This window comes from Rhizophagus irregularis, chromosome 6 (genome assembly GCF_026210795.1).
Source record: "Rhizophagus irregularis chromosome 6, complete sequence".
In the NCBI taxonomy this organism is placed as follows: Eukaryota; Fungi; Glomeromycota; class Glomeromycetes; order Glomerales; family Glomeraceae; genus Rhizophagus; species Rhizophagus irregularis.
In genome coordinates this window covers 1,052,160-1,079,268 of record NC_089434.1, presented here as the reverse complement: position 1 = coordinate 1,079,268, position 27,109 = coordinate 1,052,160, and the positions used below count along the sequence as shown (strand labels likewise).

The 27,109-nt window shown below is 25.5% G+C and overlaps 3 protein-coding genes across 3 annotated transcripts; 1 reads left to right on the top strand and 2 right to left on the bottom strand.

Annotated features, from left to right (window-relative positions):
- Positions 1–17,622: 17,622 nt before the first annotated feature.
- Positions 17,623–19,601, bottom strand: OCT59_025999 (uncharacterized protein; the record flags this gene model as incomplete). Its single annotated transcript, XM_066142865.1, has 4 exons — positions 17,623–17,686; positions 17,759–19,297; positions 19,357–19,417; positions 19,583–19,601. The coding sequence occupies 4 exons, from the start codon at positions 19,599–19,601 to the stop codon at positions 17,623–17,625; spliced, it is 1,683 nt and encodes a 560-aa protein (XP_065992439.1).
- Positions 19,602–21,218: 1,617 nt separating this feature from the next.
- Positions 21,219–21,836, bottom strand: OCT59_025998 (uncharacterized protein; the record flags this gene model as incomplete). The annotated part of the gene is made up of 1 exon (XM_025316745.2): positions 21,219–21,836. One exon carries the CDS (start codon positions 21,834–21,836, stop codon positions 21,219–21,221), a length of 618 nt encoding a protein of 205 aa, XP_025179821.1.
- A 4,710-nt stretch (positions 21,837–26,546) lies between these two features.
- Positions 26,547–26,819, top strand: OCT59_025997 (uncharacterized protein; the record flags this gene model as incomplete). Its single annotated transcript, XM_025325715.2, has 1 exon — positions 26,547–26,819. One exon carries the CDS (start codon positions 26,547–26,549, stop codon positions 26,817–26,819), a length of 273 nt encoding a protein of 90 aa, XP_025179820.2.
- Between the last annotated feature and the right edge of the window lie 290 nt (positions 26,820–27,109).

Sequence of the window (27,109 nt, the reverse complement as noted above, 5' to 3'; positions counted from 1 at the left end):
ATAAATCAATTTCTCTTATTTTTCTTAGAAGTTTACTGATATTAGGTCTTTTTGATGGATCGGCATCCCAACATTGTACAATTAAATTTTTATATTCTAAAGGAGTTCCTGATATTATTCTTGGCCTTATGCCATTAATTATATTTATTGCAAGATCATAATCATGTTCATAATTAATAAATGGTGGTTGTCCAGATGAAATCTCCCACATAAGCATTGCAACACTATAAATATCAGATGCTTTTGTAGTTTGTTTTCCAGAAATAACCTCAGGTGCTATATAGGGAAGATTTCCATATATACTTTTTGTTGGTTTATCTGCAGGGCCACAAAATCCAAGATCACTAATATGCCACCTATCACTTCTTGGAGAATGTAATATATTTCCAGAATGCAAATCTCTATGAATTATATTTTTTTTATGAATATTATAAACTGCTACAATTATTTCGCGAACAATAAAAATTCTTACTTTCCAAGTAAGTTGATTATGATTTTGTTGCAAATATTTTCTCAAATCTATATCCATTTTATTCATTACAAGCATATAATTTTTTTTTAATGGATCTTGGGTTAAGCCATAACACTGAACAAAGCATGCATCCTTATTGCTGATGGTTAAATGCGATATAGCCTATAATACAAAAATACAAAAATTATTAAGTAAAAACTTTTGATAACTTAAAATTATAAAAATGTTTACAAACCTCTTCAAACCAATTATTGTTTGCATTTTCTACATTTTCTAATCTTTTAAGTATTACATTTGTATTAAAGCCAGATCTTTCTAATTTCTGTTCTTTAAAATTCCATACTTCATATCTTCCACCAATCCGTTTTGCTGTATAAATTTCAGAAAATCCACCTTTTGTTAGAAATTCAATATTCTGTAATTTATTATATGGAATCCATTCAATTATCGCTCTTGGATTAAGTGTTTCCGTTTGACATTTTTGTATTAAATCATCAATATCATCATTTCCAGATGTCCAATTTGAAAATTTTGTTTTTAAATAATTTCGAATACAATATTCATACCATAATGTGGCCAAACATTCTTGATTACAATTCTCACAAATTCTTTTTGTTCCTTCATTTTTTAAAACTTTATATTTGTCATAAGTTTTGCTTAATTTTTTTATTGCTTCAGTTTTTTCATCTTCTGTAAGGGAATTATCAGCAAGAAGTGTTTGTTTTTGAAATTCATATTTTTTATGTATGTTATTGTAAATATTATAATCCATTAATGCTTTTGATCTATTAAGTGCTGCCCAAACTACTTCTGTTCGAATACCGGACATGATGAAATTTTATTATAAAATATTTAATTTGTTCAAAAGCAAGATGAAAAAAAAAGTTCGGGTTATTCATTTATAAACTCCGAAATATTTACTATTAAATTAATTAATCGTGTAACCACAATTCAAATCACGCGTGAATACAGATTTACAAGTGCGTCAGCAAGCAATTTTATTGGTGCATCGCGTATATTATTTCCCGTAAGTCGTACAAATAATCTTAGGTTTATTATAATTCAAAAAACATTTAGCCCAATTGTAATCACTCTAACAATTATCTAAAAATATAAGCTTGTAAGGCATTGGCAAGAAGAAACTAATTGCTGTGACATATTTAGCGTAGATTATTTATTCAACAGCAAATAAAAAGAATTATTGGAAGGATTTTTTAACTAAATCATTTCATACAGTATATGAGGTTTTTATTACTTGTTCATGCGTTGAAATGATGCAATAAATATTAATAAATATCAATTATTTCGAAAAAATGTTGATTTAATTCGGAAAGAATATTCATTGTTGCGTTATTTAATTATTTTAAAAATTTGTATTTACAAATAAATAAATATTCATAACGAAATAATGAATGGAATATGCAATGTTTTTTCGTAAAATATTTATTTCAAAAAAAAAAAAAAAAAAATACGATAATACGATAATAACTGAAATTAATTATGAATTTAGATTGTTAAATCATTGATATGGCCGGACCAAGCAAAAAGTGTGTTTAACATACCCCCCCTTCCCCCTAAGTCAAACAGTTGTTCTTGAACAATCTTAAATATTATCATGTGATTAATTAGTAAATCATACTACAAAAAAAAAAAAAATTTACATGCAGTATCACATCAAATTTCACATATAAATAAGAAAATTTTCTCACTCCCTTTCGTTACTTAATACTACATATACAAAAGAAATCGGAAATTTCAGCATTTTACCATTTGTACAAACGAATCAGCAATTTACCGTATATACAGATGAATTACCAATTTACCGTAATACGCAAAATGATTTTTTTACGCAATTTGATTTTTTTTTTTGACGCGTTACTAATTTTCCAACATGTCACTTTTTTGTCAGGGTTGACGATGGTAAAAAAAAATATTATCAGTCAAAAAATTGTTAAAATTGACTCAAATACAGATACTTTTAAGGAATTGTATGATGTAATTACAAAAGATCTGGTTTCTATTACACGAAGTGTTCATGTTTACTATGTGGGAGAAATCAATAATAAATGGATTTATGTTGAAGAAGGACTATATGACGAAATGAAAGTAGTTCTAGAAATCAAGAGATTCAACAAAATCAAACAAATATTTTTGACACCATGACGGATGCAAAGAGCTCATCAACCTTACTTTCCTATGCAAAAAAGAGAAGATACTCAACGTGATACTTTATACAATGATGTTATTTCTTTATTGAGAAAAAATCAAAAATATGGGTGGAGTGGCGTAAATTCAGAGTCAATTGCTAAAAAATTTGTGGATAGACTAGTTGCTCTTCTCTGGTATATTGATCCACACTGGGAAAAACTAATTTCTCGTTCATTAAAATTACCAGATATATTCAATGAATTAGAGCAATATCAATGTAACGAAAATTACAATAAGTTTTATTTTACTGGACATCATAAAAAGGAGCAGCTTTCACGTGAGAAAATTGAGCAACTGGTTAAATCATTAGAATCATCTATTGAACAACCTTGGGCAAGCAAAGATAAATGGATGGATTTTATTATTCAAGTTCTTTTACTGATTGAAAGTATTAAAAAGTATATCTCTTATTTGCAAGAGGTTAATCAAAAAATGAATACAATACATTACAGTGATGTCTCAACACGTAATCCTGGTTGTGATTTAAAAGTATACACAATTGAAGTATCTGACAGCATTCATTCCAAATATGAAGAACTCTCTAATTTTTTGCTTGAAAAAGATTCTTATGAGTTTTTTGATCTTGATGAATATACACCATATGATGTAATACAAAAATACAATTACATCAAAAATTTGCCACTTAATGTTCCTGTAACAATTTACCGGTATTATCAGGGTAATTATCTTGGAACTGTTAACTATATTTGGAAAGTTCCAGTAAGGAGTGACCATCGATCAGAAACAGAAAATGCCCGCATAATAGCAGCAATTAATGAAAATTTGCCAAAATATTATACACGTCAGATGCGCAAGAATGCTTTAAAAGAAGTGAGTTTTTTGTACAATGTATTACTATTATGATTGAATTTATAATAGGCGAAACTAATACAATTTTTTTCAAGTATTCTCTTTTTAAAAAGGTTACACCAGTTGTACTTCGAACTTTATATTTTGACTTAACTGGTGATGCCTCTACAACAAATAATGTAATTAGCAAAGAAATTGAAGAACGTTTACGTATAATGATGCAGCTTGAGGATCCATCAATTATTGTTGATCTGCGTACTAATAATGGATTTAAAGGAAAAGAGTTTAATCGTTTCTGAGATGAGATGGGAGCATATTTTAACGAAGTAGATATTTAAGTTTAATTATTTACGTATTTTATTTAAATTTTATTTAAAGAATTTATTATTGCTTATAGAATACACCTGCAGTTGATGATAGACGGCAACAAGAAATTTTGTATATGCCAATTGCAATTTCAATAAAACTAATACTCGGAAAAGAAAAAGAAATGATCTATAAGTTTATAATAGTCATTAAAATATAATGAGCAATTTCAAATAAATAATAATAATAAATATTTTTTATGCAAAATAGAAACTTTATTCTATTATATTGTTATAAAAATTTTGGCCAAAATTAAGAGTAATTCTGACTGAAATTATATTTGTTCAACTTACTTATTGTTGTTCAACTTCCCCTCCCCCCCCCTAAGCTGTAGTATTGTATATTATGTTAAACACACTTTTTGCTTGGTTAGGCCTATACTGTATGTGATCAATTGAGTAAAGTTACAATATTAATAATTGTTAAAGTCATTTTTTTTTTTGGTTATATAGTGTTCAAACCATAATAAGCCACGATAGAGAATTAAATTTTGTGAAAATAAATATAACGAATATCAAAGCCACGTAATTCGACTTTTCTATCGAAAACTGGATCGTGTTAACAGAAAAACAAATTAATTAAATCAATTAAATTTTGATAGTATATAATAATTAATTCTTTTTTTTAAAAAAAAAAATTCTTTTTTAGTATAGACGTTTTAAAAAAATTTATATACTAATAAAAATAATAATAATGATTTTATTATTTGCATTTAAATTTTTGGGCGTCTTAATCTTAACAATTCTAGTTATTATATATTTATTAGCGTTCAATCATACTATACACTACCGAAATAAATTTAAAGATGAAAATAAAATTATATTTAAAGACAAGTTATTTGTAAAGAATTATTTAAACAATTTGTTTTGTTCAAATTTAATAATGAAGGGACGTGTAAAAACGTAAAATATTAAACTTTGGTAAATTATAAGCTTAAATTGTTGTTTATTTTTTATAAAATATAAAAAAATACAGTAATTATTTAAATTACAAACTAAGGAAATTGTAAAATATTTTACTACTCTAGCCATAGTGTTTAAATAATTCAGAATATAAATTTAAATAATTTAAAAAAAAAATAGAATCAATATAATAATCGATAGTTCATTTTACATTCGTTTAAATATCTAAAAAAATTTTATTAATGGTAAAAAAAATATTTTCAGTAATTTATGGTCAAATAAATTTAAAATATCCTAAATACATATAATCTTACCATCAGGAATTTCAAACTCATCTTGTTCCTCCGAATGAAAATTTGGATTATTACATATCTCATCTTCATCTATAAAATAGTACAATATATCATAAAATTAATAAAATTAAAAATATTAATGTAAAATTAATTAGTTTTAAAAAATATTTATATACCACTAATATCAATATGATAATTTTTTATTTGTTGTTCGTCTTTAATAAAATTATTTTGGGTATCTAAATAATAAAAATTATTATTATAATTAATAGTTATTAATTGTTTTTCCAGTTAGACCACAAACCCTTTGAAAAAACGAACATCTAGTTTAGGTTGCCTTGGCTCCCCTTGGCCTGATCTCCTTAGGAAGCAGCCTGCTACGACTCAATATATTATCTATTTTTATATTATTCGCCTACCATTTTCTGAATTTATTTGTAATTCATTAAATTTTGTTAGTAAGTCTTTGTTATCGCCTAAAAAGTATTAAATATTAATTGTTTAGTATATATAAAAAGATAACGTTGCTAATTCTCCACATTTCGGGGTTCAGAAGAAGAGTTAGTAGATGATAAATTCAATAACTTGCGGATGAAATTACCTTCAAAATTATTACTTATTGTTGATGATGCACTATTGCTTTTCTGATTAGTACTTGATTTATCAAAATCATCAACTAAAAATAGAAAGAAATCAATTAGTATGTAATATTTTATTTAAATGATGATTTAATCACTTTACTTACTATTATCAGGAATATGAAAATCATGTGGTTTACTGTGAAATTCTAAATTACATATAGTATATAAATTAATTATACTATTTCTCATAAGTAAATAATTTCAAAATACTGTAAAAATCTTACCTTCTTGTTCTTCTGTTATTGTAAATTAAATAAAAAGAAACACATTACATATAATAATTTTTAATATAAAAGACAAATACTATATATATAATGCTCAAATACCTTCAGTTGCATTTCTTGGTTCAGGAAAATTTTCAAATTGGTGAATTTTACTTGTAAATAATTTGTTATATGTATTTGTAAAACCTGATTCTAAATTATTAGTTATATTGGTTTGAAATGATTCATTTGGCATGTTTTGATATGATAAATCAATTTCTCTTATTTTTCTTAGAAGTTCACTGATATTAAGTCTTTTTGATGGATCGGCATCCCAACATTGTACAATTAAATTTTTATATTCTAAAGGAGTTCCTGATACTATTCTTGGCCTTATACCATTAATTATATTCATTGCAAGATCATAATCATGTTCATAATTAATAAATGGTGGTTGTCCAGATGAAATCTCCCACATAAGCATTGCAACACTATAAATATCAGACGCTGTTGTAGTTTGTTTTCCAGAAATAACCTCAGGTGCTATATAGGGAAGATTTCCATATATACTTTTTGTTGGTTTATCTGCAGGGCCACAAAATCCAAGATCACTAATACGCCACCTATCACTTCTTGGAGAATGCAATATATTTCCAGAATGCAAATCTCTATGAATTACATTTTTTTTGTGAATTATAGCAAGTGCACTAATTATCCTGTGAGCAATAAAAATTCTTACTTTCCAAGTAAGTTGATTATGATTTTGTTGCAAATATTTTCTCAAATCTATACCCAATCTATCCATTACAAGCATATAATTTTTTTTTAATGGATCTTTGGTTAAGCCAAAACACTGAACAAAATATGCATCTTTATTACTGATGGTTAAATGCGATATAGCCTATAATACAAAAATACAGAAATTATTAAGTAAAAACTTTTGATAACTTAAGATTATAAAAATGTTTTACAAACCTCTTCAAACCAATTTCTGTTTGTACTTTCCAAATTTTCTAATTTTTTAAGTATTACTTTTATATTATCAGATTTTTCTAATTTCTGTTCTTTAAAATCCCATACTTTATATCTTCCACCAATCCATTTTGCTGTAAAGATTTCAGAAAATCCACCTTTTGTTAGATATTTAATATTTTGTAAATTATTATATGGAATCCATTCAATTATCCTTGTTGGATTAAGTGTTTCCATTTGGCATTTTTGTATTAAATTATCAATATCATCATTCCCAGATGTCCAATTTGAAAATTCTGTTCTTAAATAATTTCGAATACAATATTCACACCATAATGTGGCCAAACATTCTTGATTACAATTCTCACAAATTCTTTTTGTTCCTGAATTATAATAAACTTTTCTTCTGTCATAAGTTTCGCTTATTTTTTTTATTGCTTTAGTTTTTTCATCTTCTGTAAGGGAATTATCAGCAAGAAGTGTTTGTTTTTGAAATTCATATTGTTTGTGTAAGTCATTGTAAATATTGAAATCCATTAATGCTTGCATTCTATTAAGTGCTGCTTGAACTTTACTAATAGTAGACATAATGAAATTTTACTATAAAATATTTAATTTATTCAAAAAGCAAGATGAAAAAAAAAGTTCGGGTTATTCATTTATAAACTCCGAAATATTTACTATTAAATTAATCGTGTAACCACAATTCAATCACGCGTGAATACAGATTTACAAGTGCGCCAGCAAGCAATTTTATTGGTGCATCGTGCATATTATTTCCCGTAAGTTGTACCAGGATTTAAATTTAATTAAAAAATTTTTAATTGAACCAAAACTATTTTACGCAATAATTAGTCTGATACGTTTTCATGCAAAAAAAATACAATAGAAAATTTCACAATTATAATCACTCTACAATCATCTAAAATATAAGCTTGTAAGGCATTGGCAAGAAGAAACACATAATAACTAATTGCTGTGACATATTTAGCGTGGATTATTTATTCAACAGCAAATAAAAAGAAATATTGGAAGGATTTTTTAACTAAATCATCTCATACAGTATATGAGGTTTTTATTATTTGTTCATGCGTTGAAATGATGTAATAAATATTAATAAATATCAATTATTTCGAAAAAATGTTGAATTAATTCGGAAAGAATATTCATTGATGCGTTATTTAATTATTTTAAAAATTTGTATTTACAAATAAATAAATATTTATAATGAAATAATTAATGGAATATGCAATGTTTTTTCGTAAAATATTTATTTCAAAAAAAAAAATACGATAATAAATAATTATAAATTTAGATTGTTAAATCATTGATATACTACATGTGATCATTTGAGCAAAGTTACAATATTAATATTTGTTAAAGGCTTCATTTTTTTTTATTTGGTCATATAGTGTTCAAGCCATAATTAAGCCACGACGTAGAATTATATTTTGTGAAAATAAATGTAACGAACATCAAAGTCACATAATTCGACTTTTCTATCGAAAACTGGATCTTGTTAACAGAAAGACAAATCAATGAAATCAATTAAATTTCGATATATAATAATTAATTCTTTTTTTTTAAAAAAAAAAAAATTCTTTTTTAGTATAGACGTTTTAAAAAATATATATATATTTTTTTAATAAAAATAATCAATAATGATTTTATTATTTACAATTAAATTTTTGGGCGTCTTAATCTTAACAGTTCTAATTATTATATATTTATTAGCGTTCAATCATACTATATACGAAATAAATTTAAAGATGAAAATAAAATTATATTTAAAGACAAATTATATTTATAAAGAATTATTTAGACAATTTTCTTTGTTCAAATTTAATAATGAAGGACGTGCAACAACGTAAAATATTAAACTTTGATAAATTATAAGCTTAAATTGTCGTTTATTTTTATAAAATATGAAAAAAAATACAATATTTATTAAATTACAAACTAAGGAAATTGTAAAATATTTTACTACTCTAGCCTTAGTGTTTAAATAATTCAGAATATAAATATAAATAATTTTTTTTAAAAAACTGAAATAATGAATCAACATGATAATCGATAGTTTATTTTACATTCGTTTAAATATCTAAAAAATTTTTATTAATAGTAAAAAAAAATATTTTCAGTATTTTAAGGTCAAATAAGTTTAAAATATTCTAAATACATGTAACAAACATTATTACCATCAGGAATTTCAAACTCATCTTGTTCCTCTGAATGAAAATTTGGATTATTACATATTTCATCTTCATCTATAAAATACAATATATCATAAAATTAATAAAATTAAAAATATTAATTAGTTTTAAAAAATATTTATATACCGCTAATATCAATACGATAATTTTTTATTTGTTGTTGTATCGTTTCGTCTTTAATAAAATTATCTTGAGTATCTAAATAATAAAAATTATTACGATAATTAATAGCTATATATTATCTATTTTTATATTATTCGACTTACCATTTTCTGAATTTATTTGTAATTCATTAAATTTTGTTAGTAAGTCTTTGTTATCGCCTAAAGTATTAAATATTAATTATTTAGCATATATAAAAAGACAACGTTGCTAATGCTTCACATTTCAGGATTCAGAGGAAGAGCCAGATGACGAATCCAATAACTTGTGGATGAAATTACCTTCAAAATTATTAATTACTTTGCAGAAACCTTTGGTTTTTACAAAATATGTTAGCGATATTTTTAAAATATACCAGACATATGATATTCCTATTTATGTTATCTCTGTTTTAACTATATGCTGACAATATGTTGAACATATAATATAAAAATCTTATTTTTATATAGTAACTATATGTTAGAGACATGGTAAAATATTATTTTGAATGTTAAATTTATATGGTTATTATATGCCAAATATGTGTCAGAGATGTGATAAAAATATTATTTGAAATATTAATTTTATATAGCCATCATATGGTAAATATGTATCAATAATATAATAGAAATTCAATTTTATATAACAATCATATATTGAAAATATATCGAAGACAGAGTAATAATAATAAAATAATATAATAGCCATGTTTCAAAAATAATAAAATAATATAATGATTGTATGATAAAAATTTCGATTTAAATTAAAATTTCCTCCAATAAATTCATGTACGACTTGATTTTTGAAAGAATTTCTCTAGTGTAATATAATAATATAATGTTAGCAATATAGTTGTCTAGCTGATTAAACTGCAGTATAATAAAAACTATTTAAAACATAACTTCAATTAGCCTCATCATGCTTGGTGCTACATGTACTTTTATATTCGTGAATAAAGTGAATTTGAGACGTGATCAATAAAATTGATTGGAAAGATTCAAAACTAACGTGATTCTTCCAGCTTCTGAATATTATAAAGTGGACATCTTGATATAAAATCAACATAGTTCGTCACCTGAAATTAAATAAAAAATAGTGTAAAATTTGACCATTGTTTGCTTTATAGCATATGCGACACCTTTAAATTCTTCATTTAGATCTACAATATCGCCAATATGAAGTTTTAATCGTACAGGTTCTTGATTGTCTTTAATAACCATGTATGAAATTGAACTATAAAATTCTATGTTTTGTTCAATATTGCTGCACTTTAATTTAAATAATCTGCATAAGCTCTATAGAGATTTCGATAAAATGGATGATTATCAGCCAACTTTCTTGATACGTCTTTACACTTAACTTTTTTGGCACTCCATTGATCTTTAATAGCCACCTCTATTTCCAGAAAGAATCAGCAAAACCTAAAAGAGAAAAACCAAAGAATAAACTGTTAATAAGTTGTTAAAATAAAATTATTAAGAAAAAAATTAAAATTACTTACCAAAATTTCATATCCAAAGATTTGAGAGAACGCCTTAAAAAACATAAAATGAACAGTTAGAAACCATTTGTTAAAAGGCGAAAAAAATTTTGAAAAGTGAAAACATATACTTACCAAAATCCAATATCTTAAGAAATCCGAAAAACTGTCTAAAAAAAAAAAATGTATTAGAAACTGTTCGTTGAAAGATGGAAAAGTTAAATAAAAAAATAGTCAAAAACTTACCAGAATGTAACCTCTAAAAAAACCTGAAAGAACCATCTAAAAAAAAGAAAAAACGAACAGTTAGTAACTATTTATTAAACTAAAAAAGAAAAAAATAAAAATTTTACTTGCCGAATTCCCACGTCCAAAGAGACTCAAAGAATTACCTAAAAAAAAAGAACTAAAACTGTTAATAATAGTTCGTTAAAATATTAAAAAAAAAGAATGAAAAATATATTTACCGAAATCTGGTTTCTTAAAAAATAAGTTTTGCAAAAATTGCGAAACTTTCTATATTCAGAAAAAAAAATGGAACCTACAAAGAAATGAGAAAAGTTAGTAACTTTTCTCAAAAAAAAAAGTAAAAATTTGTTCGTAAAAACTTACTATATCAAAATCGAACCCAAAAAGGAAAAAGCTTATTTTTAGTTTAAATAAATAACTGCGGCTGTGGCTGCGGTTATATTAATATTGTATCACATGATTCATGTGATATATAATTTTATATAAAATAGTATAAATAGGAGGCTTCCCCGAAATAAAATTTTTTTTTTATATTTTTAATGATATTTATATGTGCTCATATATATACACACATATATATATCTAATATAAATAATATAAATAATGATATGTATTCGTCAGAGAATACATTATCAGTTATACTAAATATAATATCAAGTCTATTAAGAAGCTTAATAACGTTGCCTTGAGACTTTCATTAGATTAGAATGAATAAACCATATACTTTAATTAATTAACTCATTTTATTCTTTATGGACTCTGTATAATATTATATATTTAATACATTTTAAATGTTTATTTTACATATTCTTTACAATTATATCTTATACACTTTTAGATTGAACAATTATATTTTATTATTCTTTAAATCATTTCATCTCTTTTTTAAAAAAAGTATTTAAAGCTAATCTTTGATGAGATTAGACAGGAACCACTAGAGTAAGAAGCTTAAAGTTTTTGGATTTCCGATGAATATTTGCTCTTTAGATGGATCTAGATGCGTAAAATTTGGTTGATAATTGATATATTGATGATCATATGGCTGTAATTTTTCCGGGATTGTCTGTACAAGTCTGAAGTGTGAACTGTTATCTCAATTGATACCATGTGATTATAAACAAAATGAAAGTATTTTATTTTTTTTTTTATTTTAATTTGATGAATGTTTACTAATTGCTCATTTAATTTTTTTCTTTTTAGGGATTCTTTGAAGTACCTTAACTATACTTATACTTTTTATTAGTGGTGCAAACAGTCTGGGTTTATTAGTATAACAGATTTGAGGTTAAAGGTCATAAGCTATCCCACCAGCTGGCAAAGTGTATGAAATTTCTTTAATTCACAAAGAAAGCCTTGCTAAAGTCATCTTTAGTGTAGGTCTAGTAATACATTGCCTTAATTGAGCGTGGCTACGAAGTTTATGATTCTTAAGTAAGCTCCAACTATATATATATCTCAAAATATCTTATGTTTAATTACACAATTTATTGACTACCATTTAAATTTAACATGTGTATAAAAGTCACAATTTGTTATTATACATTTTTGCTATATATCAATAAATTAACAACTATTACTTTTTAACATTAGGTAAATTTGAACACAATTTTATTTCAGATAATATTTTCGTTAATGGATTAATAAAAAAAATTGTTGTATTAACATTCTTATTGCCGAGTTGAAGTGAAAGGACAAAAAGGATAAAATCTATAATTTAAATTTTTTTTTTAAAAAAAATATAATTGTATTATTTAAAATTAAAAAAAATTAAGGTTTCATAGTACTGCCTTCATATAGCCAATATAGGACAGCCGAGACGAAAAAAAATGCCACTAGCGATCGACCTTATAGTCATATGATAGTCACATGCTAGAAGCGTTGTTATTCATATATCAACAACATATTCAAAATATATTATTCGTATTTTTACTTCAAATTGGTTTTTCTGAAACATAAAAATAAAAATATATTATTCGTATATCAACAACAGCATTCAAAATATGTTATTCATATAACAACAGCATATTTGAAATATATTAACAATGTATTCAAAATATTCACTATATCATTAGTTTGAGTACATATTTTAACATACTTTGAAAATATTGTAAAATTATTTTATTCATATTACAAAATTATTTACTACATTAGTTTAAATTTCAACATATATTAAAAATATTATAACATTATTTTATTAATATTACAAACATATTACGTATATTAAAATATGTAGAACATATATATACCATCTGTTAATAACATGTAGTGATTATGTCTAACATATTTTGTGAAAATCAGAGGTTTCTGCAAAGTATTGTTGATGATGTACTATTGCTTTTCTGATTAGTATTTGATTTATCAAAATCATCAACTAAAAATAGAAAGAAATTAATTAATATGTTGTATCTTATTTAAATAATGATTTTAATCACTTTACTTACTATTATCAGGAATATGAAAATCATGCGGTTTACTGTGAAATTCTAAATTACACATAATATATAAATTAATAATACTATTTCTCACAAATAAATAATTTCAAAATACTATAAAAATCTTACCTTCTTGTTCTTCTATTATTGTAAAATAAATAAAAGAAGAAACATTATACACAATATTAATTTTTAATACGAAAAGACAAATATTTTATACAGTATAATAGTAAAGTAGTAGTACCTTCCGTTGCATTTCTTGGTTCGGGAAAATTTTCAAATTGGTGAACTTTACTTGCAAATAATTTGTTATATGTATTTGTAAAACCTGATTCAAAATTATTAGTTATATTTGGTTGAAATGATTCATTTGGCATGTTTTGATATGATAAATCAATTTCTCTTATTTTTCTTTGAAGTTCCCTGATATTAGGTCTTTTTGATGGATCGGCATCCCAACATTGTACAATTAAATTTTTATATTCTAAAGGAGTTCCTGATACTATTCTTGGCCTTATACCATTAATTATATTCATTGCAAGATCATAATCATGTTCATAATTAATAAATGGTGGTTGTCCAGATGAAACCTCCCACATAAGCATTGCAACACTATAAATATCAGATGCTGTTGTAGTTTGTTTTCCAGAAATAACCTCAGGTGCTATATAGGGAAGATTTCCATATATACTTTTTGTTGGTTTATCTGCAGGGCCACAAAATCCAAGATCACTAATATGCCACTTATCACTTCTTGGAGAATGTAATATATTTCCAGAATGCAAATCTCTATGAATTATATTTTTTTCATGAATATTATAAACTGCTTCAATTATTCTTTGAACAATAAAAATTTTTACTTTCCAAGTAAGTTGATTATGATTTTGTTGCAAATATTTTCTCAAATCCATATCCATTTTACTTATTACAAGCATATAATTTTTTTTTTAATGGATCTTGAGTTAAGCCAAAACACTGAACAAATTTTGCATCTTTATTGCTGATAGTTAAATGCGATTTAGCCTATAAATACAAAAATACAGAAATTACTATTAGTAGAAACTTTTGATAACTTAAAATTATAAAAATGTTTTACAAACCTCTTCAAACCAATTTTTGTTTGTATTTTCTACATTTCCTAATCTTTTAAGTATTACTTTTATATTACCAGATTTTTCTAATTTCTTTTCTTTAAAATTCCATACTTTATATTTTCCACCAATCCATTTTGCTGTATAAATTTCAGAAAATCCACCTTTTGTTAGATATTTAATATTTTGTAATTTATTATATGGTATCCATTCAATTACCACGTTTGGTCTAATTGTTTCCAATTGACATTTTTGTATTAAATCATCAATATCATCATTTCCAGATGTCCAATTGGAAAATTCTGTTTTTAAATAATTTCGAATACAAACTTCACAATATGATGTAGCCAAACATTCTTGATTACAATTCTCACAAATTCTTTTTGTTCCTGAATTATGAAAAACTTTTTCTTTGTCATACTTTTGGTTTATTATTTTTATTGCTTCAGTTTTTTCATCTTCTGTAAGGGAATTATCAGCAAGAAGTTTTTGTTTTCGAAATTTAAGTTGTTTATGTATGTTATTGTAAATATTATAATCTATTAATGCTTTTGATCTATTAAGTGCTGCTTGAACTTTACTTATATTAGACATAATAAAATTTTATTATAAAATATTTAATTTGTTCAGTTATTCATTTATAAACTCCGAAATATTTATTAAATTAATCGTGTAACCACAATTCAAATCACGCGTGAATACAGATTTACAAGTGCGCCAGCAAGCAATTTTATTGGTGCATCGTGCATATTATTTCCCGTAAGTCGTACCAAAAAATCTTAGGATTTTAGGATTCAAATTTATTATAATTCAAAAACACTTAATCAAAATTGAACCAAAACTATTTTACGTTATAATTAGTTTGATACGTTTCTCACGCAAGAAATACAACAGAAAATTTCACAATTGTAATCACTCTACAATCATCTGAAATATGAGCTTGTAAGGCATTAGCAAGAAGAAACACATAATAACTAATTGCTGTGACATATTTAGCGTAGATTATTTATTCAACAGCAAATAAAAAGAATTATTGGAAGGATTTTTAACTAAATCATCTCATAGAGTATATGGGTTTTTATTACTTGTTCATGCGTTGAAATGATGTAATAAATATTAATAATATCAATTATTTCGAAAAAATGTTGATTTAATTTGGAAAGAATATTCATTGATACGTTATTTAATTATTTTAAAAATTTGTATATACAAATAAATAAATATTCATAACGAAATAATGAATGGAATATACAATATTTTTTCGTAAAATATTTATTTCAAAAAAAAAAAAAATACGATAATATGATAGATAATAAATTAATTATGAATTTAGATTGTTAAATCATTGATACTATCCCAGTAAATAGTTTTTGTATAAATTTATACAAAACGGGCTCATTGGCTCGAAATTAGCTCAAATTTATGCAAAAAATAAGCCAAATTTAAGCCAATCTAGAGCCAATCATATATGGATGAGCCCATTTGGTACAAATTTATACAAAAACTATTTACTGGGTATATAGTGATCAATTGAGTAAAGTTACAATATTAATATTTGTTAAAGACAATTTTTTTTGTTTATAGTGTTCAAACCATAATCAAACCACGACAGAGAATTAAATTTTGTGAAAATAAATGTAACGAACATCAAAGCCACATAATTCGACTTTTTCTATCGAAAACTGGATCGTGTTAATAGAAAAACAAATTAATTAAATCAATTAAATTTCGATATATAATAATTAATTCTTTTTTTTTTTAAAAAAAAAGTGTCTTTTTTAGTATAGACGTTTTATATATATTTTAATAAAAATAATCCATAGTGATTTTATTATTACAATTAATTTTTTGGGCGTCTTAATCTAAACAATTCTAGTTATTATATATTTTATTAGCGTTTCAATCATATCGAAATATGATGATAAAAAAAAAAAATTATATTTCATAACAATTTTTAAAAAAGATTTGGTAGGTTCAATTCATTTAAAACTTTAAATAATGAACGATTTTTATGATGGTAAAAGTCGTTAATCTTATTTTACATCACGTTCAAATTTTCTTAACTTGTTGCTATAGGTTACGATTTAAGAGAATGAAATTCCAATTTCTTCAAAATTGATGATGACTGGTGATCAGGTTCAGTTATGGTTATAAAGTATATAAATTTTTAGTTCAGATGAATTAATTTCTTATTTGTAAATCAAATTTTGAAGAGAAAAAGATTAATAGATACTGTATGCGTGATCAAATTTTAATGGGGAATAACAGATGCTTTACAAGAACGAATCAAGAACGAATCAAGAATGAATTAAGAAAACATATAATTATTGGTGTACAGTATCATGGCGACGAGATAAGTCGTTCGATCTGATTTTGGATCTGTAGTAGCAATCGCCCCAGTTTAGTTAGTTATAATATTGGTTTAAATATGGGGTTTGTGATATTATTAGAATATTTGATATCGATATCATCAGATATAATTGTAGGTAAAGAAGAATATAATCTTGAAATATTCTGATCACAAAGAGTACATTAAGAATGTACATTAAGAATTTGCGTCCATTGCAACTCGAATCTCGATGACTTTAAATTTTTAAAATATGAAAAAAATTTTAAAAAAATTTAATAATATCATTGAATCAAAAATATTTTTTTTTGAAAAAATATACTTTTTACAAATTGTACTTAAAAAATATTTATTTTTTTATATAAATATTTCACCTTAAAAAAATTTTTTTTTTTTGTGATGCGTATAAAATCTACATATATGATTACATATATAATTTTTTTTTTTTTTATGTATAAAATAAATATTATTTCTAATATATATATATATATATAAAGCATATGTGATATATAAAACATAAAAATATATAACATAGATTTTTTTTTTTTTTTCTTTCTAAATAAAAATAATTTGAATGATTTTTTAAAATCTATATGTGATAAAATAATATTATTAAAAAAAAGTGAAATCTTTTTTTTTTTGATATTCACGAGAAAAAAAAATAATAATATCATTTTTTTTTTTGATCTTAATTAACAAATGCAATGTCTAAAAAAAGTCTAAAATGAAAGGAGAAAAAAAAAATGTTTGTGTTTTTGTTTTATGATTTTTTGTTGATGAAGAAAAAAAGAAAATCATGAAATCATGATAAAGGTGTTAAATCACTATCCCATAATTCCCTATCATTTAAATCATCCATAACAGACCTAAAAAAAAAAAAATTAATTAATTTAACGATAATCACAAAAAAAAATCAAACGATTTAATCAACACCTTACCCAGAATATGGTCTATTATGTTCTATCGTACCATCTATTATAGGTATGATTGATCTTGCTTCTTGTATAGTAGCAGATGTAACGCTTCCTTCATATGAATAAATATCAACATCAGAATCTAATAATAATTTTCTTAAAGATTTTTTATCTTTGGCGTAATTTATTATAACTTTTAATAAATTTTCCTCTATAGTTTCAGGTCTATATATAGATAAAACTTGAAATGAAGCGGGACATTCTTTTAAAAAGAAATTTAAAATATCAGAATTAATTGCTAAATAAAAACCGAAATATAAAATTGATTTTGGAAAAGATCTTGAAAATTTAAGTAATTCTTCAGTTGTAAGAAAAGGAAATTCTGAAGAATAAATATAAATAGAAAAATGACGAAGAAAAACTGAAGTAGATAATAAATTAGATACAGAAATAGGAATTTCAGGAGTAGTTAAAGTTAAAGATAAATGAGTTAAATTAGGACAATATTGTCTAATAATTTCAACTAAATCAGGATTAACGGAAGCTAAAGATAAAGATCTCAAATTTAAATTAGCCATACGAATAATTGGACCAATAAGAGTAGAAATATCTAAATGAGATTTTTCTTCTTGATAATGTAAATTTTTAAGATTAATAATAGTATCAGAAGATTCAATAAATCTAAAAGGTTCATCAATATCAGGATGAAGATTAATTAATTGTAAAGTTTCTAAATTTTTTAAAGTAGGTAAAATTTTTAATAAGAAAAGATATTGATCTTGATATAAATCATGAAGTCTTAAATAAGTTAAAGAATTTGATTGAGAAGGTAAAGAATCAAAAATAGTAGCTGCAGCATCAGGAGTCCAAAATTCCAACATAATTAAATCACGTAAATTATTTTGAGATTTAATTAAATTTGAAATACTAATAGCAATTTGAGGTAAATCAAAATCTTGATCAGATATATTTGTTATATTAATATAAATATGTTGAATATTATGAGAACTTTGAGTCATAAAATCGAAAAGATTTGAAATAATTTCAGAAGATTTATCCCCTTGTTCGGACCAACCTGAATAATCGAATTGAAGTTTTTCTAATCTAGATAAAGCTCTATTAGCATCATCAAAAGTAGTAATATCCATGATTAAAGAATCATCATCTTCATCAAAATGAACAATATCTAAATCTTTTATACCTTTACTACGACTAAATAAAAGATTACCAAGAATAGTTTGAACGATATAAGTATTTGTAGAAATATCCATATCACGTTCTTCAAGAACGGAAGCAAAAGTTTTTGTATTAACCTTTGTAGAAAGCCAAGACATGATAGCACCAGTGAAATGAGCGGATTCAAAACTTTGTAAATATCTTGGATAATCAAAAAGGGGAGGGTGACATTCAGGAAGGTCCAAACCTTCATCAATTAAAATTTGTAATTCATCAACCGGTAAACAAGAAATATAAACTTGTATTATATTAGCGGCCAATTCCCCAAAACCATGATATTCAAAAGGGTGACTCCATAATAAAGGTACAGAAAGACGACACCAACACCTATTTACCAATAAACATGAAAAAAGAGTTCCAGGATCATCTTTAAGGTTAGTTAAAACTTGTTCAAAGCATTCAATTGATAGTTTTCCTGGAAGTATGACTTTATTTTGAGTATTGAGACTATTCATATTTGAGATTAACGAAAAAAATAATTTTTTTTTGTATAATTTTTTTTTTACAAGAAAAAAAAAAAAAGTTCAATGAATAAAAATGACAGCAATATAACTTATTATGGAGAAAGCAGAAGTGGGTACACAAACTTGCAAGCGGTAAATCCATACATACCAAATTTAATAAAGAACATTTCTAAAAACAGTAAAGTGAACATTGCGGGACCGAGAAGATCACGTGTTGCACCGACGCCCTTCAAAATACTGACAGGTTTTCAACTTCAGAGATGATGTTTTTGACAGGTACTATATGGCGGAAGTACATATATGCTTCTTCAATGAGGTGTGCATGCATTCTAATGTATTTGCTGATGATCGATGTTTCAAGTAAAGGTTCTTTCAGAAAAAAAAAAATAAAGGTATGACTTGTAATGCCTGTAATGTGAATAAAAAATGGAAATATTAGTTCATATTTGCATTCCTTAAAAATTAACAGACATAACATAAGATTATTATTGTCTGTTATTGTTTAATAATAAAAAAAAATAAAAAAAATTTTTTTTTTTTTTTTTTAAATTAAAATTAGAAAGTCATTTAAAGTCATTTAAAATATTTTTATTATTTTGAAAGAAAAAATTTCCGTAAATACGGTAAAAAAATAAAATTGTATATATTTATACTTATTAAAAATTATTAATAATCTATAATACTACCTTTCTGCATTCAAACCTGTAAAGCACGATCCTGTAGGTTCTTAAAATGGTTAATCTAATGATCAAGTCATTGTTTGGGATGATCTATAATTTAACTAATTCTGTAATTACCTTCCATTTCTTTCCGTTTATTTTTTTTTCTTCACAACCAAAAATGTTTGATATTTTTGAATTTTAATGTATTGTAATACCGGTTTATTAAATTATCTATTATATATATTTTTTTATTTTTTATTTTTTTATTTTTTTATTTTTTTTCTTTCTTTCTTTCTTTCTTTCTTTCTTTTTTTGTTGCTTTGTTACCTTACAATTTTCCTTTTTCTTTTCTTTTATTTTTTTTCTTTTTTTCTTTTTTTCTTTGTTAACAAAAATTCCGAGATTTTTATTCCATATTCCATATATGACCATATTCATTAACTAATTAATACATTGTACGTGAAACTTAATTTTTGCGGTAAATTGTTTTAAAAAAAAAATAATAATAATGTAATAAATAATTCATGAAAGTAAAAAAAAAAAATCATTATTATTATTTTTACCTTTTCCCCGTGCTTTTCATAATTTTAAACATTTCTATAGATTCTCTTTTGGTCGATAACGAAAAAATATATATTATCTTACTTAATATTACGTAATCCATTTTTGTGATAATATGATCGACAATAATTGTTCCAAGTATTTTGTGGGGAAATAGCAAAAAAAAAAATATATTATTACAAATTTATTATTGAAAAAAAAAATAAAAAAAAATAAAAATTAAAAAATTACAAAAAAAGAAAAGAAAAATTATTTTATTATATTTTTTTTATATTTTTTTAAAAAAAAATTTAAGAATTAATTTTCAAACAAAACATTAAGTATTTGAACGAAAAAAAGAACTTTTTCAACTTTTCAACTTTTCAACCTTTCATAAATAAAAATTAACCACCGAATACCGATACTACCGACAATATACTATATACTTTGATATACTTAACCAAGATAACCACGCACACGACATACTACCGACATCCAATATACTATATACTACCGACATCCAATAAACTATATACTACCGATATCTTATATATACTACTTATACTACTACTTATATATTTTTTATCGATAGGCACCATAAGCATATGAAGTATTATTCGATTTTTCCATTTCTTCAGTGGCTTGATCAATTAATGAAGTCATATCCGAATCAGTCCAGGTTTCAGGTGGTGGAGGAAGTAAATCTGAATCAATTCTATGATAAGAAGAAAAATCAAAATCTTCCAAATTTGTTGATTCTTCGATTTCTTCATGAGATGATGATGACGTAGTAAATTGTTGAGGTGGTCTCATTAAACTTAAAGTGATATTCATTCTACCATTTGAAGGAATACTATATAATCTTCTTAAATCATTAGCATCAGAATTCATTGAAAGTGGTGAATTTGGATTTGAAAGATTTTTATCGATGGCCACAAGAATGGTAAAAAATATTTTCGTCACATCTTGACCAGAAGATTGTTGTAACATCGAATCCACTTGATCGTAAAGAGATTTTAACAAAGGGTTTGAATCAATAAATGTATTATCTAGACGTACGCTAAAACGAGATGCCGTTGTCTCTCGAGATTGAGAATATGTAGAACCAGCTTCAGTACGTATATATCGTGGATTAGTTTGATATCTGGTGTATCCGCTATTGGTCGTATCATCAATAGGAATTGAAGTTAATTTTGCCATGTCAAAAAAAAGGGATGAAAAAATGAATTTTTTTTTTTTCAAAAAATTAACTCGATGTTTAAATAAATTTTGAGAATAATATGAAATTATATCAAATTATCAACTATAATTGGAGATGTATTATCAAGTTTACAAATGATAATCACCATTCGTCAAATGTTTGTTAAAGAATTGTTTCCAAATTTAGAATATAATCAAAAAAGTACCCCGTAAAATAATTAACGATATCACTCCTTAAAATTCAAAACTATATTCGGCGGATCATGAAAATTTATCCATTGTTAAAACCTTTTGTGCATAATATAAACTAGTGTAGATATAAACTAGTGTGATTTTTTTTTTTTACAATGATTAATAAAATTCTATTTTGAGATTCTAAAAATAAATCCCTTTAAAATTTCTGGGAAAATAATTTATTTTTTGTTTGTATAATATTGCAAAATAATACGGAAAAATTGGGAAATAATATTGTTTGTTGCACCAACCTCTTGGCGTAAATTTTTTATATGTATGATAATATCAGATACTGTACCGTTACAAATATATAAACTATACGCGATACTCTAAATAAATAAATAAATAAATAAATATTTTTTTTTTAATTTATCTAAATTTTTAAATCTTACATATTTTTTTCTTGTAAATTAAACCTAAAATAAATTAAGTGGCGTAACCGCGCAAGTGTATTTTTTTATTCGCTAACTTACTCGTAATATATTGTTGGACGCTTGTCGTTAAAATAAATTTTGATCAAAATTTTTTTTATTGGCTGAAGGTAGTCACGTGCCATAATATACAGTAATTTTTTTTTCATTTACTGCCTTACTGATTGCAGATACTTATGTAAGTTTCTTTAATTCATTCTTGTTTTCCTTTTCATTTTTTTGTTTTGTTATTAGTAATTTCACGTAAGAATGTGTTTTAGTCATGAGTATGGAAGCGGATACATAGTATATAAAATATAGTTTATCCCACGGTTCCTAGTTAAAATATTTCTTGACATTCTCACGGGTGGGTTTATTTAAAAAGATGGATAAAAAGTATATCGATATTGGAATAAAAAGTTCCATCATTATTAGTCAAAATAAGTATATTAAAGGACTTTATGGTACGGAATATCATTGATAACTATTACTTTTATATAATATAGAATTTTTTTAGTTAAGAACGTTGTTAAGAATAGTTACTAACGCTCTTTACCTTTTTTCTTTAATAGATCTCGACTTTAGGACAAATAAAGTTTTGTGAATACCAATAAAGTGAGTACGTAATAAGAGAAATATGTAAGATTTTTTTATTTTGTTTAAAAAAAGTTTACTAATATTCCCTAATTTTTTTATAGGTACCGGTTTTAAATATTGGAGGTGGTATACTAGTATGTATATAAGAGTGTGAAGATTTTTTTTTTCTTAGTTAAGAACATTGTACTAATGTTCTTTTTTCCTTCTCTTTACTACAAAGTGGTTCCCTTAGACTCTGAATTTAGACGTTATTATGTTATTTCGAAAAGTCTACTGTTGAGAACTTGAGATGATTTTTTTAGGAGATTACATACAAGTGGGCTTTTCTTTTCTTTATTAATTTTTTCTTTTTTTTAGATTAATGGGATATTGATATATTCAAAGTTTATTTCAACATAAAACTTTAACAACATATATAACATATGAAAGACGTGGATAGTGAATCATATGGTAGTGCCGTAGCTAGTTGTTGGATAGGACCCAGAAATATATATACAGGGGTAGGGTACACAGATGCGTCGCCATCATAGTGGAATTAGACGGAGTAAAGTTTTGATTTGCGTACAATTTTAGAACTTTTCATCTATAGTTAGGTCATCAAGATTGCGTATTTTTTATCAAAATTTTTATATGTAAAAAATTAGTTTGCGTATTTTTGGCCTAAATTTGGCTAATCTTATATATATAATATATTTACTGTACGTACTAACCGCATTGTAATATTTAGTATAAATTGAAAGAAATTTCTAAGGGTTAAAAAGTGAAATTTTAGAAAAATATTATTAAAAAAATGGTAAATTCTATTTTTTCACATTAGTATTTGGTTTTATAAATAATATAGAAGCCATGATAAAATAATTAATAACTTAATGTCTGAAATTTTATTTGCGTATTTTTGCAGGATTTTCAATATCAGGTGTCAATTATGCGTACTACTCATATAAAAAGTCTCTGCGTACAGCTCATAGTAAAAAAATTTTTCGCCACCTGACCCCTATATATATATTTCTGGGTCCTTGTTGGATATTTTAAGTATCGAAACTTTTTCATTATTTACAAATTTATTCTAAATGTTTAGTAATTGAATAAATAAATTTAATTTTATATTATACTACTACTCTTATTAATTAAATAAATATGTTTTTTTATTAGTTGGATAAATACGTTTTCTTTAATTGTTAATTAAATAAATACGCTTATATTACTGTATTACATATAAAATTTTAAATATGCTGCACTCTTATTAATTAAATAAAGACATTATTTTTCTTTTTCAAATAAATACGCTATTTTCATAAATCAAATAAATACGCTATTTTTTTTGTTAAATAAATAAATGAGCATACTCGTAGGTATATATCGTAGATTTATTTTGCGTCTTTTTTGAATTCCTGATGGTCATACCTTAGTCTTACTACTACTTCGGCCTTAAGCTCAACATCGCGCCTTGCATTCTCCTCAATAATCTGCCTCAGCTTCGCATCAACCTCAGCAAACTTTAATTACTTTTCTCTATAAAGTTCGGGAATCTCGGCATTCTCCTTCCTAAGATTTGCAAGTTCAGTATTTGATTCTCTTAATGAATCCATTGTAGGCTGAGCGTTTGACATTGTATAACCCGTGCGTGACAAAATGTCACGATCAGAATATGTGGCTTTATGAGAAAATAAATTACATGATTCGACGATACATAGAATTATCAGAATTAAAAAATATTGACCTTAGTAAAACTAACCGAAAGTTTATATTCTCCGCCTAATAAGGTCCTCAAAATTTCAGAACAGAAAAAATAGATACAGTATTCCTTGCAAATACACAGCCACAATTGAAATAATATGCTTTTATTTACGTGCGAAACATTTTTATTTATTTATTTTATTATAGAGAGGAGTAACCAATGACAAATACATAATAGAAGTTAACAACTATAAAATAGCGAAAAACTATGCTATTAGGGGTGCTGTGGTTATAAATCTCGTAAACAAGACCTCACCCTCTGGGCAAAGATTTAGGGCGTCCCCCGAGAATGCCCCTTGGGACCCTAAATCTACTCTCTAACGTCTCCCCATTTCTGAGGGATAATGCGTTGGTCTGCTGAATGCTACCACAATCTTCACATTATCACAAGGTTAGAGTCAACCGCAATGTGCTCACAGCTCCGTCAAATTGGTAGACTTGGTAGACCACCATATGGTGGTTGGTAGTCCCGCCCCTACCATTATAACCCCGAAGGGCCCTCGGGTACCAAGATGCTATAGGACCTTTATGAACCATTTGGCAACAGTCCCCCATCACACTCTGAACACTCTGGTTAGAGTAATGGTTTCGACCTGAGTTCAGTGACCATTTCTAGGACTCGCCATACCAGTTTACCAATAATCACATCTACCACCTCACCATCGGTAGGTACGTGCGAAACATTAGTTCCGCTGATATTTTTTTTTGAGAATCGGCACTCTTCACGTGACAGTGACAATAAATTATTTTTTTTCGTCAAGAAAGTAAGAGTTTGAATTACTGACTCAAAGTTCGTAGTAATTAGCCAGAACATTTATGAAAACATAAACTAAATTCAAGGAGAATTCACCACCTGCTAGTCTAACAACGCGTCTAAAAAGGTCTTTACTTGTATTTCACTGAACAATTAAATTTTTTTTAAACCTTGTTTTAACTCTTGAACTTCGCGTTTTCAGATATATATTCAAAGTGATTAAACTGTTTCGTTCTAGGTAGCACTTTTACCCTATAAAAAAAGAAAATTCGGAATTTGTCCTGAAAAGTATGGAAAATGTCCGGAAATTTTCCGTGCGTCCGGAAAACATTCGGAAACGGTCACGTTTTGGAACATTTTCCGGACGCACAAATTCCAGACATTTTCTTGACACTCCAGAATTTGTCCGGAATTTGTCCAGAATCGAGCGTCCGGAAAATGTTCCAAAACATGACCGTTTCCGAATGTTTTCCGGACGCACGGAAAATTTCCGGACATTTTCCATACTTTTCAGGACAAATTCCGAATTTTCTTTTTTTATAGGGATTAACGAGTTCCCGGCTGTTATTTCCGATGAAATTCTTATTGATGATAGTATCCCCATTAGTGTTTTTACCGTTGGATTTCTGAAAGAGCATAGTTAGAAGAAGATATCAAATGACTTTGATGGTGGCAGTATTTCACCTAAAAATTTGGGACTTTGGAAGGCTGAAATTTTTGTATGTGGAGAAACAAGAAAATACTCGGAGTCCAGAAATTGACTATATTGACTCCAAATAATATATTCAGTCTAGATGAAAATGGTTTTCCCAGATGATTATGCACTTCACATCCACATCATCGTGCAACCGCCACCGCTCACTGGTAAGAGTCTCCCAATGGTTTACCTCTCGAACAAGAAATTTTGCATTTTGCAACTTTGATTATTAACTTATATCTGATTTCTTCCTTGTGTTAAAGTTGGTATCCTCCATCCCAATGAAACGACTTAGTGAATATCAAACTTCTAACCGTAAACCTGTTGGAATGGTTCTTCATAAAGCGCAAATTATCCTTAAATTGCCAGACTATGTCGATACAACTATATACTCATCAGAACCATATTCCAAGTACATGAGAGTTAAAGGGAATGAAATTGTTCTGAGTGAACATATGTTAAATTCGCGTAATGATCTAATATATAATAATAATGGCGACCCTGTTATAGAGAAATCAAACAATATCACAATAAATTATGTGTTAATCGAATAGAAAAAAATTTTAAAGACAGAAGAAAAAATTTTTTAGACTAAAACGTGATAATGCAAATAATAATTTGGTATAAAAATCGGGGGTTAATTTTTATTAAAAATTTTTCTTTTAATATTTTAATTCTTTCTCTTCAATCCCTATACAGTCATTTCAATCTTAACTCAGGTTTTTTTTTGTGCATCTATTTTATTTATTTATTTATTTTTTTTTGTGATAAGAAAAAAACGATTGAATAATTAGATCAATATCAATTAAATTAAGAAAAAAGAAAAAGAAAAAAAATTATTTTT